The sequence below is a fragment of the Anolis carolinensis genome, chromosome 2, assembly GCF_035594765.1.
Source record: "Anolis carolinensis isolate JA03-04 chromosome 2, rAnoCar3.1.pri, whole genome shotgun sequence".
NCBI lineage: Eukaryota > Metazoa > Chordata > Lepidosauria > Squamata > Dactyloidae > Anolis > Anolis carolinensis.
Genome location: NC_085842.1, coordinates 77,091,244 through 77,105,774, shown reverse-complemented (window position 1 = coordinate 77,105,774; position 14,531 = coordinate 77,091,244). Strand labels below are relative to the sequence as shown.

Below are 14,531 nucleotides of genomic sequence, written 5' to 3'. Positions count from 1 at the left end.
TCATAATATAAAATTGGAGTTCCCAGCAATTGATGTTGAAATTTGTGGCCATAGTTTGTAAAATAAAAGAAACTTGAATTCTTGAATGAAATCATTATCTCTGTTTCATAAGTTGAAGCTGACATTGAATACATTCAACATCCTCATTGATCTTATCCTATGTCAAGACTTTCTGATGAAATTATTCATCATTGAACAAGTTTATTTGAAGTATTTCAGAATTATGCTCCTACATTAAGGGGAAAAAAACCTGATGGTGATATTTAGACAATTACCTTTACTCCCTTTGCAGTTGTTCTGTTCTGGGGGGGATCTCAATGCAGACAGACACCACTCTTCTTCTTGACCATGTATGGACTGAGGCATAGGACAGTAAAATGTAAACTCCATTAGCAGTAGTAAAGTAACTTGTTTTGGGGTCCAGGTTATCTATGTCCTTTGTGAAGCCACAGGCCCTAGCTACAAACTTCCCTTTGTTCACACAACGAAAACAAGTTGGATGGAGAATTTCATTGCCTTATCACTCACTGCCCAAACTCCAGTTTTGTAAATTAAAGTGCCATCTTTATTAGATAACTATGCTTGTTTTTCTGGAAAATTCAGTGGGAAAAATGGTTTTTCAGAGTTGTTCAGCAACAATAAATATATAGAGCTTCACTTCAGTGTAGTACTGTACTAGCTAAATGAAAATCCATGTTTCAAGCATTTATGTTGGATTACATTGTTGGTTACATAACAAAACTACTGTCATTGTGCATACTCTAAAAGTGTACAACTAATAGCATAATGGCCTTGTACTAGCAGGAGACGTGTTTGGAGACAGGCCCATATCTCTTCATCTACATGAACACAATTAGCCCTATAATTCTTGAGAAAGAAGTCATACTTCGTATTGCATTTTCAGCATCAATTTAACCTGAAAAAAGCCAGTGAATTCAAAAGCTGAACAATATGCATAACTGTGTTAGCCAAGATTTGAAAAAAAAGATTTCTCATTAACAATACCTCACAACCTCTGAGGATACCTGCCATAGATGTGGGCGAAACGTCAGGAGAGAATACTTCTGGAGCATGGCCACACAGCCCGAAAGACATACAACAACCCAATACACACAGCTCTGAAAAATCTCCACTAAATTTCTTGGGTTTAAGTGTGGTTATTGAAACATCCTATTTACTAAGAAAAAAATATTTAATAATATAAATTATTGAAAAGAAATTTAGTGTTACAAATTTATTTTTAAAAATGTAGATTTGGCTTCTAACTTGGCATAATCAGTGCCACAATATGTATGTGGAACTATATTGCGAACAAAGTGAGGAAATGTTTGCTTCCTGTAGTTTTTGGGGAAGTATTACATATACACAAGCAAGGAACTGAAGATAAACCAGAAATGTGCAAATCAAATTAATTTGAAAGTGCCAAGAGATGACTTTGAATTTATTAGCTCTTCTTCAAGTTAAAACCTGTGTGTGCACCCACAATTAACAGTCTAAAGCAATGTATCCTGCAGTGGCATCAGTCAGTACTGACAGTTTTTTTTAAATTCAGTAGGTAGTTGTGAGCAAAGGGCAGAGCTCGTAGGCCATATCAGATTTTGCTGTTTGTACAGGTGGTTCCTGATACTCTCCTGGCTCTTGGCACATGGCAGGAAAGATTCAACAGTGTGGCTTGGCTTGAAAACTGTTCATTCATTCTCTGTCTCCAGTTAATCACTTCATTTCTTGCTGGATTTCACCCAGATCTGCTACAACAATGGGTTCTTTGCCCCATCCAAAAAACATTATGAGCTTTGCTTAATGAGAGAATAAGGTTTGGTTCACACTGAGAAGCAGGTGTGACAGAAACTTTCATGCAGGCTGAAGAAGATGCTAGATAGACTTGGCTTGAATGTGAGGGTTGTGAGAAAATGGAATATATCAAAAGGCAGAGATATGGCTCTGTGAGATTCAGACAGGGTTTGAACTGGCACTAACAGGATTGAAGATGACACCACAGATTTTGAGCTGATAGATACAGGATTTTGGATTTGAGGGAGAAACTCCTAAAAACCCTACCACTCATCATATTCTTATTCCCCAATTATTGCCTTGCTGGATTGGATTACTATCTCTTAAATGTGGACTTGTGAATTGTATTGTTTCTTCAGTTTGGTATGTGTGGCCTAACTCCAGTTGAGGCTTGGTAGAAAGCTGGAATTAGTTTTAAATATCAAGAAGAATAGATTTATCGAATACAGTAGAACGATGGAATAGTCTCTGATATTCATTTCTTATAGCTGCCCAAAACCATAGATAGTTCTCACTTCTTGAAATCCAAAATCAATTTCAAAATGTATCTGAATCTCATAGCATTTTGATACATTCTGTTTCCCCACAGCCCCACATCATAGCCTCTCTAAACCATGGTTGGCTGCCTCTGAGGCAATTTATGTATTTATTTATTTACAACATATATACTCCACCCTTCTCACCCAAAGGGACTCAGGGAGGCTTACAAAAATTGGCAAAATTTAATGCCCAAAGAATACAATCATAAAAGCAAAACAATACATATAGACCCGTTGATAACATTGTTAAAATCTATATATATAAAAGGGTAATGAAATTTCAGCCTAGGACAAAACAACAAAACTACACATCCCAGAAACACTAAACTTGGCAGCACAACCCCTCATCCATGCCTCTATGTTCATACAACAAAAAGAAAAGAAAAATAAAGTCCTAATTAGAGGGAGAGGAATAATTATTTTTATCCAATTGCTGCCAGTTAGAAGGCTATTCTCTGCCCACTTGGTCTCCTAGCAATCCACTCAGCCCAGGGGACAGGCAGAGTTAGGCCTCACTTAGGCCTCTTCTACACTGTCTATAAAATACAGATTACCTGATTTGAACTGGATTATATGGCAGTGTAAAAGGGGCCCCTGGTGGCACAGTGTGTTAAAGCACTGAGCTGCTGAACTTGTGGACCAAAAGGTCCCAGGTTCAAATCCTGGGAGCGGAGTGAGCACCCGCTGTTAGCCCCAGCTCCTGCCAACCTAGCAGTTCAAAAACATGTCAGTGTGAGTAGATCAATAGGTACCGCTCCGGTGGGAAGGTAACGGCGCTCTATGCAGTCATGCCAATGGCCACATGACCTTGGAGGTGTCTATGGACAACGCTGGCTCTTCTGCTTAGAAATGGAGATGAGCACTTAATGTCAGGGGAAAACCTTTACCCTTTACCTTAACTACCACCAATTCCTCAATACTTTATTTCCTATACCACCAGACTTTGCCACAGCAACGCGTGGCCGGGCACAGCTAGTACATTATAGAAACCTTAAAAACATATATATAATTACTGTAATTCCATTCGTCCAAGATCCTCATGCTTCATCCTATAATAATAATAATAATAATAATAATAATAATAATAATAATAATAATAATAACTTTATTTTTATACCCCGCCCCATCTCCCCAATGGGGACTCGGAGCGGCTTACATGGGGACCAAGCCCGAAAACATACAACAATAAAATGATAAAACAATTATACCAACAATAAAACATCAATATCAATAAAACCATCATAGTAATCAACATATAGCATAAAATATTAAAAGCAGAAGAGTAAAACAAGGATCTGGGCCAAAGTGCAAAGTATATCAAATAGGAGAGGTAGTTTCTCAATAAAGTGCAGAATAGTAGTGGCAGAAAAGACCTGTAGTTGGATGGGCAGATAGTTCAACCTAATAGTTAATCGTCGAAGGCTTTTTTGAAGAGCCAGGTTTTTAGGCTCTTCCGGAAGGAGAGGAGGGTAGGGGCCTGCCTGATCTCCCTGGGGAGCGAGTTCCAAAGTCGGGGGGCCACGACGGAGAAGGCCCTCTCTCTCGTCCCCACCAACCGCGACTGCGAAGGTGGTGGAAGCGAGAGGAGGGCCTCCCCCGATGAGCGAAGAGAACGTGTGGGTTCATAGAGGGAGATGCGGTCTCTAAGGTAGGTGGGTCCCAAACCGTTTAGGGCTTTGTAGGTAATAACCTGCACCTTGCATTGGGCCCGGAAAGTAAACGGCAGCCAGGGCATGTTGTCTTATTGCCTCCTTCGTTGAAGGGAGAGTTGTGAAACGTGTTTGTGTATTTGCCTTCATGTTGCCTGCTGACATATGGTGACCCCATGAATTAACTTTTATTATCTACCTATTCCTCAAAGTATTAAGGCAACTAAAAATAATTGGTTAGCATATATTTATGTCAAAAGCAACATTTTAAATTTGGAAAAAGAGAAAAGAGTTTTGTTAGGTTCATCTTTTTTGCTAGAAGATTAGGTTGACCAAATTGAAAAACTCTGCTAATAAGTGCACATTTTCTTGCATTTCAGCGTTGTGTGGTGCTACGCTTTTTGAAGTTTCTTCCAAACAGAAATAAGGTGAGACAAATAAATCTTGCTTGTTTTCTCTTTTGTGTGTGTGCAAAGATCCACAGTTATACTGCAATGAATGTGGCTTCTGAATAACCATGGTTGCTATAAGGTATGCTAAATCAGGAGGTTGTAGTAATGGAGTTCTTATAACAACAAAAACCCCTTTGTGCATACTTGGTGCATGTGATACTTTGGTGTCCTGTTTTTTTGGTTGAGTAGGAAGAACTGCTGCAGCACATTTTAGATCTACTTTTAGGAAAACAGATCAGGCCAAATTAATTAAGTTACTCAGATAATCTTTGAAGGTTTATTAGTACAGATATAAAGACTAAGACAGTTTAAGTCTAATATTTCTGTGGCAATCAAAATTGGCAGTTGAGCCAGTTGTCTAACTCTTAGTTTCCTCTTATTAGATACTGAATTACTAATTCGTGGGAAATTTATAGTGAAGTGTAATTTGTATTGTCTTTTTTGTTATAGTTTCAATGTACTGGTTATGGACATGAAATATTTTAACTTGTTTCTCACTCACCTCTCCTTGTGGCTCAAAGCAGGTTGTAACATAGTTAAAACACATAATCACTGTAAAGATTCTATAAGAACACATATTAAAATACAGTAGAGTCTCACTTATCCAAGCTAAACAGGCCGGCAGAAGCTTGGATAAGCGAATATGTTGGATAATAAGGAGGGATTAAGGAAAAGCCTATTAAACATCAAATTGGGTTATGATTTTACAAATTAAGCACCAAAACATCATGTTTTACAACAAATTTGACAGAAAAAGTAGTTCAATACGCAGTAATGTTATGTTGTAATTATTGTATTTACGAATTTAGCACCAAAATATCACGATATATTGAAAACATTGACAACAAAAATGGCTTGGATAATCCAGAAACTTGGATAAGCGAGACTTGGATAAGTGAGACTCTACTGTAATAGTAAAATATGCCGGAATTTGATACATCAAATTTTCCTTTAGTTCTATTAATTTAATAGATCAAATTGGGACTAACAATTGAATTTTGGCCTATGTACTTCAATTTATGAAGTGAAGTATTTCTCTTTTGTTGTTGTTTTGCCTGCTGGAATTTTGAATCTGTAGAAAACAGACTGAGGTGAAACCAGTCTTTTACTTGTAATAATTAGCATATGCAGGTTATTTCCATTTGTTTCTTCTAATAGTTTAAAATAAAATTATATTGGCTTTTCAGTTCAAACTGTAGCTGTGTGCTTTCAATTTATGGAGTTCCTACGGCAAACCTGTCATAGCATTTTCTTCACAATGTTCAGAACTGATTTACCGTTACTTTCCTCTGAGACTGAGAGTGTGACTTACCTAAGATCACTCAGTGGGTTTTCATGGCTGAAGGGCACTTCAGACCCTAATGGCCTAGAGTGCTAGTACAATACTCAAACCAATAGGCCACACTTGAAGTGAACCTATGTACAAAAGAAAGTGTGTGTAACATCATGGAAAATTACCTTCAGACTGAGTTGCTTTATAAAATGAAGCATACAATTCTAGATTACTCTTTAATACCACACATTGGCTATGCACCATATGTGGGTTGCTATTTAAATTTTCATCAGTCCTGTTGGATTTTAAATTACTGATCCCAAGTCCTAAAATGGCATGCTTAATATGCAGCATGCCTATTTGAAATAACAATTTCTTGTTTTAATGAGACATGTTTGAGGGAATGTGAATTTAGGCACCATTGGCACAGGATTGCAAACTAAAATGCTTCACTACAATCATAACTTTCTTCTGTTGGCTGCATAAGTTGCCTCTGAAAAAATACATAAAATCTGTATTTTCACCTAGTTATTTTTTTGTATATGGAGACTTTTTAAAATCTCTTTTCTGTTTGCTCCTTGATCATGTTTTAAAGTGTGTGTGTGTGTGGGGGGGGGGCATGGTCTTTTTTTGTGCCCCCATGACCTCTTGGAGGGCAAATTTATTCTATTTTTTGCACTAAAATGCTTCCAATTAACTTCTAGGGGCCTGCAGGTTACTTCAACGACACTTTAAGCAATGGAGACCATGAATAAACTTTTAAACAGTTTATTCTTTAAACATTAATTCTTACTTCCTGTTGTTTAAATGAAGGTTTCTGTGGGTTCAAAAGCTATCTATGAGGACACAAAACATGATGTAAATACCCCTGTGCCCTTTAATCCAAATAATTCTGCTATGTAACTTAAAGCAAGGATGGACAACAGTGGGACTTTTGCAAATAAATATCAGAAGGGCTTTTCCTTCAAACAATCATTAAAAGGTATAAGGGCATTTTCATCATGTTTTTGTCCTCATAGATAATTTTCAGCCCTTCTTGACAATCTTTTTGCAGAAGTGGGTAAAATGAGCAGTGCAGCCTCCTGGGGAACCAGCATCCCATCGTTTCCCACACTTGCTTTAGGTTACATGGCACAATGATTTGGATAGCATAATAGAATCATAGAATTTGGAAGAGGCCTCAAGGGTCATCCAGTCCAACCCCGTGCCATGCAGGAACACACAATCAAAGTGCCCCCAACAGATGGCTATCTAGCCCTTCTTTAAAACTTCCAGAAAAGGAGGCTCCACCACACCTTGAGGCAGCAGCGTATTCCACTGCGGAACGACTCTTACCGTAAGGACATTTTTGTAATATTTTTGTAATTTGAATTCATTGCTCTGTGTCCTAGGGCCCATCTAGACAGCCCCTTTAACGCGGGAGTTCCCGCAGTTAAAAGAGGGCCGTCCAGATGACATCCCAGATAAACATGAATTAATTTGCCACAAACCAGGTTTGTGACGAATTAATTTGTTAGTGGGTTTATTCCAGGGATAAACGCACTACTTCCTCTGTCTCTGATTTTCCTCCTCCCCACCCTTTTTCCTGGTGTGTCATTCCTACATACCAGGAGAGCTGCAGCATCACTCTAATGGAGGTCGGGTAAGTTATTTTAGTTTTTAAAGGGGCTTTGAGGAAGGAGTTTGCGTGTCCGGGTGTTCTTCGGGAAAGATCCAGGAGTATATCTGGACACCTGCCCCAGAAAGTACATGCTTTCTGGGGCATGTGTAGATTAGGAACTGATAACATTCGCGTTTTTAAAATATGAATGGTCCTGGGTTATTGGGCTGTCTCAAACCGCCCCTAGTCTCCAGAGCAGTAGAAAACAAGCTTTCCTCTTCCTCAGTGTGAGAAGCGGGCACAGTAGTGATGGAATTTCATGAAAGCAGCGGTTCTCAAAGTGTGCTCCACAAAGCAGCTTGAGGGGCTCCATACTTGGGGTCTCTGTTGTTGTTGTTGTTACAAAGACTGGGTGGCCATCTGTTGGGGGTGCTTTGATTGAGCTTTTCCTGCATGGCAGAAGAGGGTTGGACTGTATCGCCCCTGGGGTCTTCCACTGATATACTGTTCAGTTTATGTTGCTTAAATTGGTCTTCATTTAAAATATTATATTGTTCTTTTTAATCTTTTTTTGCGTTACAAATGAGATATGTGCTGGTGTGCATAGGATTGCTCATGGTTTTTTTTCAATTAGTTCACACAAATAGTCTCACTAGTCCAGCCCATCTGTCAAATGTTAAATCACAATGCATCAAAAAGTTTGTCCATGTCTGGTATATATACATTATACAGTATATAATATTTTTGGTGCTCCATGAGAAACGTTTGCCTCAAAAGAGCTCCAGAGCTGATAAGGTTTGAGAACTCCTGTCCTAAAGAATTGAGTAATAATGCAAATAGTCTCATTTGCTAATAGATACTATTGTATGGTTTTATGTATTGCTTGAAGGTTTATTGAGGTGTTTGTGGACTCTGCACACTTTAAGTAAACTTCTTTTGCAGTGGTTGACAACGCTGTGTTTGCAAAGCAGTTTGTTATCTGCTAGGTGTTGTATAATATGTTCTACAAACAATTTATAATTTTCTTTTCAGACACCTGAAGAAATCTTTCATCATCTTCAGAATATAGTTTACTTTGGCAAACACATAATGAAGCAGTTTTTTGGAGAAAAATACATCCATCATGGGGTAACTCTTTTGTTTTATTTTTGATATACATCACATCTTTGTAAAATTATCTAGTCAGATGGGGTGATTTGGATTTCGCTAAATGAACAAGTGTTATCTAACTTGTCTTCAGGATACACATATGGAAAATAGAGTGGTGTGTAAAGTTTCTATTATAATCTGTGTTTGAATTTGCAGCACAGAGCTGTAGAGTAGTACTAATCAGGAGAGTAAAAGTTTCCCTACCCTTAACCTGAATGTGTGTTATTAGAAGTTGAAACAATCAATTTTCTACAGATTATTCTTTAGTGGGGAGGAAAAGTGTAGAAGGAGGTAGTAAACCATAAGTAGTTTATTAAAACACACTGTTCTTGTGTTGGTTTTTAAAGTGTGTTGTTAACAGAATTGGGTGGGAGGTGAGGAAGAACCTATTAAGATGTAGGCAGGCACTGCTGACATGCAGTCTAAATTGAATAGTGTACTTGTGAAAACATTATGGACCAGGAAGCACTGAATTCAAAAGAGAAACCAAAGGGACAGACTAACCTGATGTTATCTCTTACATAAGGGTAACGATTATGTGAACGAGAATATTCTGGCTACTTAATGTAGAAGGCAAGGTCTTTGGATTTAAATATCACAAAACTATTCTGTTCAATTTTAGATATTTTACAGTTTCTTTTCTTTATCATGTGTAAAGCAAAGGAAAAATTCATTTGAGCTCCTGAGTATTTTCACCAGTTTTCATTATGTAAATCTAAACAGGAAACAATTGCTGAAAGCTTGCACAAATATTCAGCAATAATCCGAAATGTCATAAGATGTGTTCACCGTTGCCTAAGAAGACCATCTCCTTTACTGGAAAGCATTCATAGTTTTGTTTAAGAACAAGAACTCGTATATGGGAGCCTTCTCTTCTAATCTTGTTCTTGATACGAAATGTTGGATTTCATGATTCATGGTGCTGCCTGCTCTAGACTGATAAACTTAAGGATAAACATGTGTTTTCAATTTCATATTCAGTTGCATAAGATATATGGTTCCTGAAAATAAGAACTGGAGATAAATAGAATAATTGGATCAGATCACTGGGAATGTGGCATAATACTTACAGTGTCACAAACATTTCATAAAATGATTAAAGGCTTTTCGTGGAAGAATTAGAAGATTGTCATCCAAACGTTGTGTCCATCTCTCCCCTCTCTCTCCCCCCCCCCCCCCCCAGTTTATTGTTGTGTCAGTCTCATTTTTTAGTCAGTTTTACACTTTTATCGCATGTTTTCACACAGGTAGGTCTTCATAGTTGCTTTATTTCTAATCAAAGATCTTTGACTTCATTGAAAATAGTAATTGCTGAGTCTATATGTAGCTGTTTATTTTGTGTTTTTAGGAGGTTGTACAGCTATCCTTGGACTTCGTGAAACAGCTTTGTTTAAAGATCCAGTCAGAGCGACCAGGTAAGAACTAAACTAAAGGTATGGTAACTTTGCTAAACTAGTTTGGGGGAGGGGGAGGCAGGACAGCCACCTTCTTTAGGACAGTATTGAAAATCACCATGGAGAGACTAAAATTTTGTCCAAGCGCACAGGCAAAATAACCGTGTGTCTAGTCTTGAAGGCCATGTGAAAAGAGTTTTTACTTTACTTTGCTTGAACAGAAAATAGAATTTTAATTCTTGTAATTCTAAAGACTGCTCATAGAACCCTACACCTTGTAAGTATGAGAGAAATTGCTGTACTGCATGCCTCCAGCATGGTGTTTTATCTGGAGTGTACAGTACTGACTGTTTCTCTCTTTCTTGGAAGAAGAAGAACACATGCCATGCGCTGCTTGCAAAATAGGGCTCTGTTTTTAAACAGGACTCTAGGTTTTGGCTCTATACTCCTCCACCTATTTATTTATTTATTTATTTATTTTTGCAAATGCACTAATAAAGACACTTATCTGCACATACAGAAGCTTTTCAAAGAAGCGGTTATTGTCTGTAGGTCATCTGCATTCCAAGTTGTCTATATTACCTTCCCACCCAAAATTATTATTCTACTTGATTATGAAATGCTTGGCGTTCAGTTTTTCTTGGGTTCAAAATGTGACTGTATGATTCTTTATATATTTTTAAAGAAGAGTAGTAATTATAATTTTCTTATGTAGTGGAGATTTTTGGTTAATAGTTCAAGATAGCATTTCTGGGAAGTTAGTCAAGCTTATGCAATGAGGTTATGTCATCAAGAAGGTAGAGAATATACTTTTTTCAAAATAAATTTGTCCTAATTTAAACTTGACCTCATTAAGGGTTTAAAGAGTAGCAGTACAATGGCCTGTTGTTCAGTGACTAAAACTGGCTCTATTTGTATTTGTATGAAAATTAATAGGAAGCCCCAAGCTTTTCTGAAGAAGGAAAACATATGATTAATATTTGAATGTCCTGTCACTCAGTACTAGCATAGTTATAATTTCTGTGATTAATGGAATTTAATTTGTGTTTATAATTGGTAAATGCTTTACTTCTCCTAAACTGAGTATTGAGAAAGGTTGCTGGCACAGATACATTTGTTTCTAGATTTCTCTTCTGTTAAGTTGATTCTTTTCTGCATAATGGTGTGGATATATTCTTGAGCTGTAAAACTGATTAGCTTTACCAGGTCTTCTTCACAGACCATGCCATCTTTCCATTTATCCACCTCTCTATGTAGTTGAACTCATTGTACTTCAAGACCAATGGAAAACTTAAAGGGTAGGGTTTTTCAGGGAACAATTTCAGAGCCAATTCACAAGAAGGCAGCTTTTTAAAAATAAAAGGTTGGTGTGAAGATGCTGGTATACTTGGCACATCATTGCACTAAATCAAGTCATGTTTGTTTGGTGAGGATTTGTAACACAAAAGCTAAAACGTAATAAAACATTCTGTACAGAAAAACTTTAGCTGGACCTTCTTTATGGTTTTTTATGTGGTGTCTTGAGTAAAGACACAACAAAGTTATCAGTCTTGAATAGTGAATAACATGGTGGTTTTATGTGTGTTCACACAATAGTGTTTCTGCATTTGTATTCCACCCTTCCTTCCTCCCTCCAAAGAAATTGGAGCAGCATTTGTAACTTTACAACAATTCCTCTGAAGTAGGTTAGGCTGAGTATGCTGCATAATGAGCAGAGAACATGTAGGTTTACCATTCAGGTTAAAGGAAGATCAGTCAAGTTGCGACCACTTCTTAGTTAATTAAAAGAAATTGCTCTTGAGGTTCCTTATCCAATGTTCTGCTGGCCCGTTTATGTTGGATAAGTGAGACTCTACTGCAGGGGTCCCCAAACTAAGGCCCGGGGGCCGGATGCGGCCCTCCGAGGTCATTTACCTGGCCCCCGCCCTCAGTTTTATAGTATAATATATTGTATATACATATAATATTGATAATAATATTATAATGTAATACAATATAATACTAATAATAATAACATATAATGATATTAATTATATGTTCTATAGTACATATAATATTACTAATAATATTACAGTATAGTGGTATAGTTCAATATAGTAATATATAATGCTAATATTGTGCTATGCTAATAATATAATATATTGTATGTACATATAATTTGTAAGCCACTCTGAGTCCCCTTTGGGGTGAGAAGGGTGTGTTACAAATGTAGTAAACAAATGCAGTAAATAAATAAATAATAAATAAATACATTTTAGACTTAGGCTCGCCCAAAGTCTGAAATGACTTGAAGGCACACAACAACAACAATCCTAATTAACTTGACTATCTCATTGGCCAGAAGCAGACCCACACTTCCCATTGAAATCCTGATCAATGTATGTTGGTTAAAAAATTTTTTATTTTTAAATATTGTATTGTTCTTTCATTTTTCTTGCTGTTGCTGTTGTTGTTGTTGTTGTTGTTGTATTTGCACTACAAATAAGACATATGCAGTGTGCATCGGAATTGGGTTTTTTTTTTCCAAATGATAATCCGGCCCCTCAACAGTCTGAAGGATTGTGGACCAGCCCTCGGCTTAAAAAGTTTGGGGACCCCTGCTCTACTGTATATCTCACTTTTCTTCCAACATGGGGCCCAAGGTGACTTTAACTTTTGATCACATCTTAACCTTTTGAGAGTGGGGATTGGTTGTTTCCAATTTTACTTTTAACATCCATGATGTTGCAATGTCAGCATGAATGAAAGCAATTATTTTTTCCTTTTATTTCCTTGCAGAGTCTCGTTGTGATAAAAATATGGATGCTCTTAGTGGTTATGCTATGTGCCTTCCTAACCTCACTAGGCTACATTTTGTTGAACATCGCCCAATACTTTGTATAGAGATTAAGGTAGGTTTGCTAGGAGCTTTTAGAATGTTTTAAGTGTAACCATTAACATATTGGCATTGTAGTTGTTCTGTGTCTCTGATCTCGTTTACCAAATAAACAGCTGGGTTAAAACAAAAATATGAAAGTATTTGTTGTTGTCCATGCCTTCAACTTACCTATGACTCATAGAGACCCAAAGATGGTCCTCTCATGGGGGTTTCTTGGCAAGGCTTGTTCAGAGGGGGTTTGCCATTGCTTTACTCTGAGGTGGAGAGAATGTGACTTGCCCAAGGTCCCCTGGTGGGTTTCTGTGGCTGAGCAGGGATTTGAATCCTGGTTTCCAGAGCTGTAGGATCAGTCATCCCACTATGCCACACTGACTTTCATTTGTAAATCATTAGATTCCATAATAGGACTGTTCTTCCCTCTGTGTTGTCACTACCAGTTTTCAAAACTGCAAGAGAAAATTCTAATTGCCCTTGTTTCTTTCTCTAATCAAGATTTTGGCTCTCAAATGATCAGTGCAGATGGTTAGAGCAAAACCAGAACATAGTGCTTATCATGCCCACATGCCTTGCTGCTGTGATTAAAAACAAAAGAAACAGGAAACAGCAGGTCTACAAACAGTAATTTTGAGCCAGAACACAATACTCTTGCTGAGTGGTGCAATGTTTGTAAGGGAGACTCCCCTGAATTCTGCTCATTACTGATATTTGTACATTTCTGTTTACTATCCAAACCTGAAAATTGAGCAACTAAAAATAATTAGATTAGATTTATTACATTAGTTTTAACTTGGGGTACCATTCCAGGACCACCCGCGAAAAGTGAAAATCTGCGAAGTAGGGACGCTTTATTTTAATATTTTCATAATAATAATATTTGTACATTATTTTAATAGTTAGGTGGCTTTTCACCTGTCCCAGGGAGCCAGTGAAGCCTTTCCTATCTGCAGCCAAGAAAGAAGGAACGCCGCTCCGGCCTGGTGAGTGAGTGAACAAGGGAGGGTGGGTGAGAGAGAGTGAATGTGGGCAGCAAAGGCTGGCCAGGCTCCTGCTTCTGCCGCCGCTCCAGATGGGCCACGCTGAGAATTGGGGAGGAGTGGCAGCGGAAGCAGGAACCTGGCCAGCCGGGCCACACCAGGAAACATGGAGGACTCGGAAGAGGGGACCCCCCCCGTTTCTGAGTCCTCCATATTTCCCAGCGTGGCCCAGCTGGAGCGGCATCAGAAGCAGGAGCCTGACCAACCTTTGCTGCCCACCCTCAAACTCTCTCATCCCCCCTCCCTTGCTTGCTCACTCACCGGGCCGGAGCGACGGTCCTTCTTCCATGGCTGCAGGAGCAGAGGCAGCCAGAGTAACATGGCGGGCACAGAGCAAGGGGCCCGCCGGCGCTGGTAGGAAAGGCTTCACTGGCTCCTTGGGATGGGAGAAAGTCCATACCTCAGTTGCTTAGTGTTTTCTCACGAAACAGTGAGTCCGCGATAAGCAAACCGCAAAGTAGCGAGGGAACGCTGTATATCAAATGCCATGAGATGTATAAGAGTTTACTATAATAATCCTAAAGCAGGAATAGAAAAAGGTCTATTATTTATGTGTACGTCAGTGGTGAAAGCAAAAGATTTAGCACAAAAACCAAATACGTTAGGTTTATGTCTTGAACTCTCATGCAAAGGCTGAAACACTGGAGTCATAGAATTAGATTGAAAATGTAGGCATTATGTGGCATTGTGACTTGCGTAGTTGTAGTTCATGTTTCTAAGGGTCCTTCCACACTGTCCTTTATCCCTGGATTTGATCCCAGATTATCTGCTT

At 38.2% G+C, this 14,531-nt stretch overlaps 1 protein-coding gene across 1 annotated transcript in view; it reads left to right on the top strand.

Moving 5' to 3' along the window:
• Positions 1–14,531, top strand: part of ippk (inositol-pentakisphosphate 2-kinase) — a 46,003-nt gene that overhangs the window by 11,783 nt on the left and 19,689 nt on the right. Inside the window, exons 2-5 of the mRNA XM_003217657.4 lie at positions 4,360–4,407; positions 8,337–8,432; positions 9,802–9,868; positions 12,626–12,738. Coding sequence (XP_003217705.2) covers positions 4,360–4,407; positions 8,337–8,432; positions 9,802–9,868; positions 12,626–12,738 — 324 coding nt within the window. The remainder of the gene's footprint in view (positions 1–4,359; positions 4,408–8,336; positions 8,433–9,801; positions 9,869–12,625; positions 12,739–14,531) is intronic.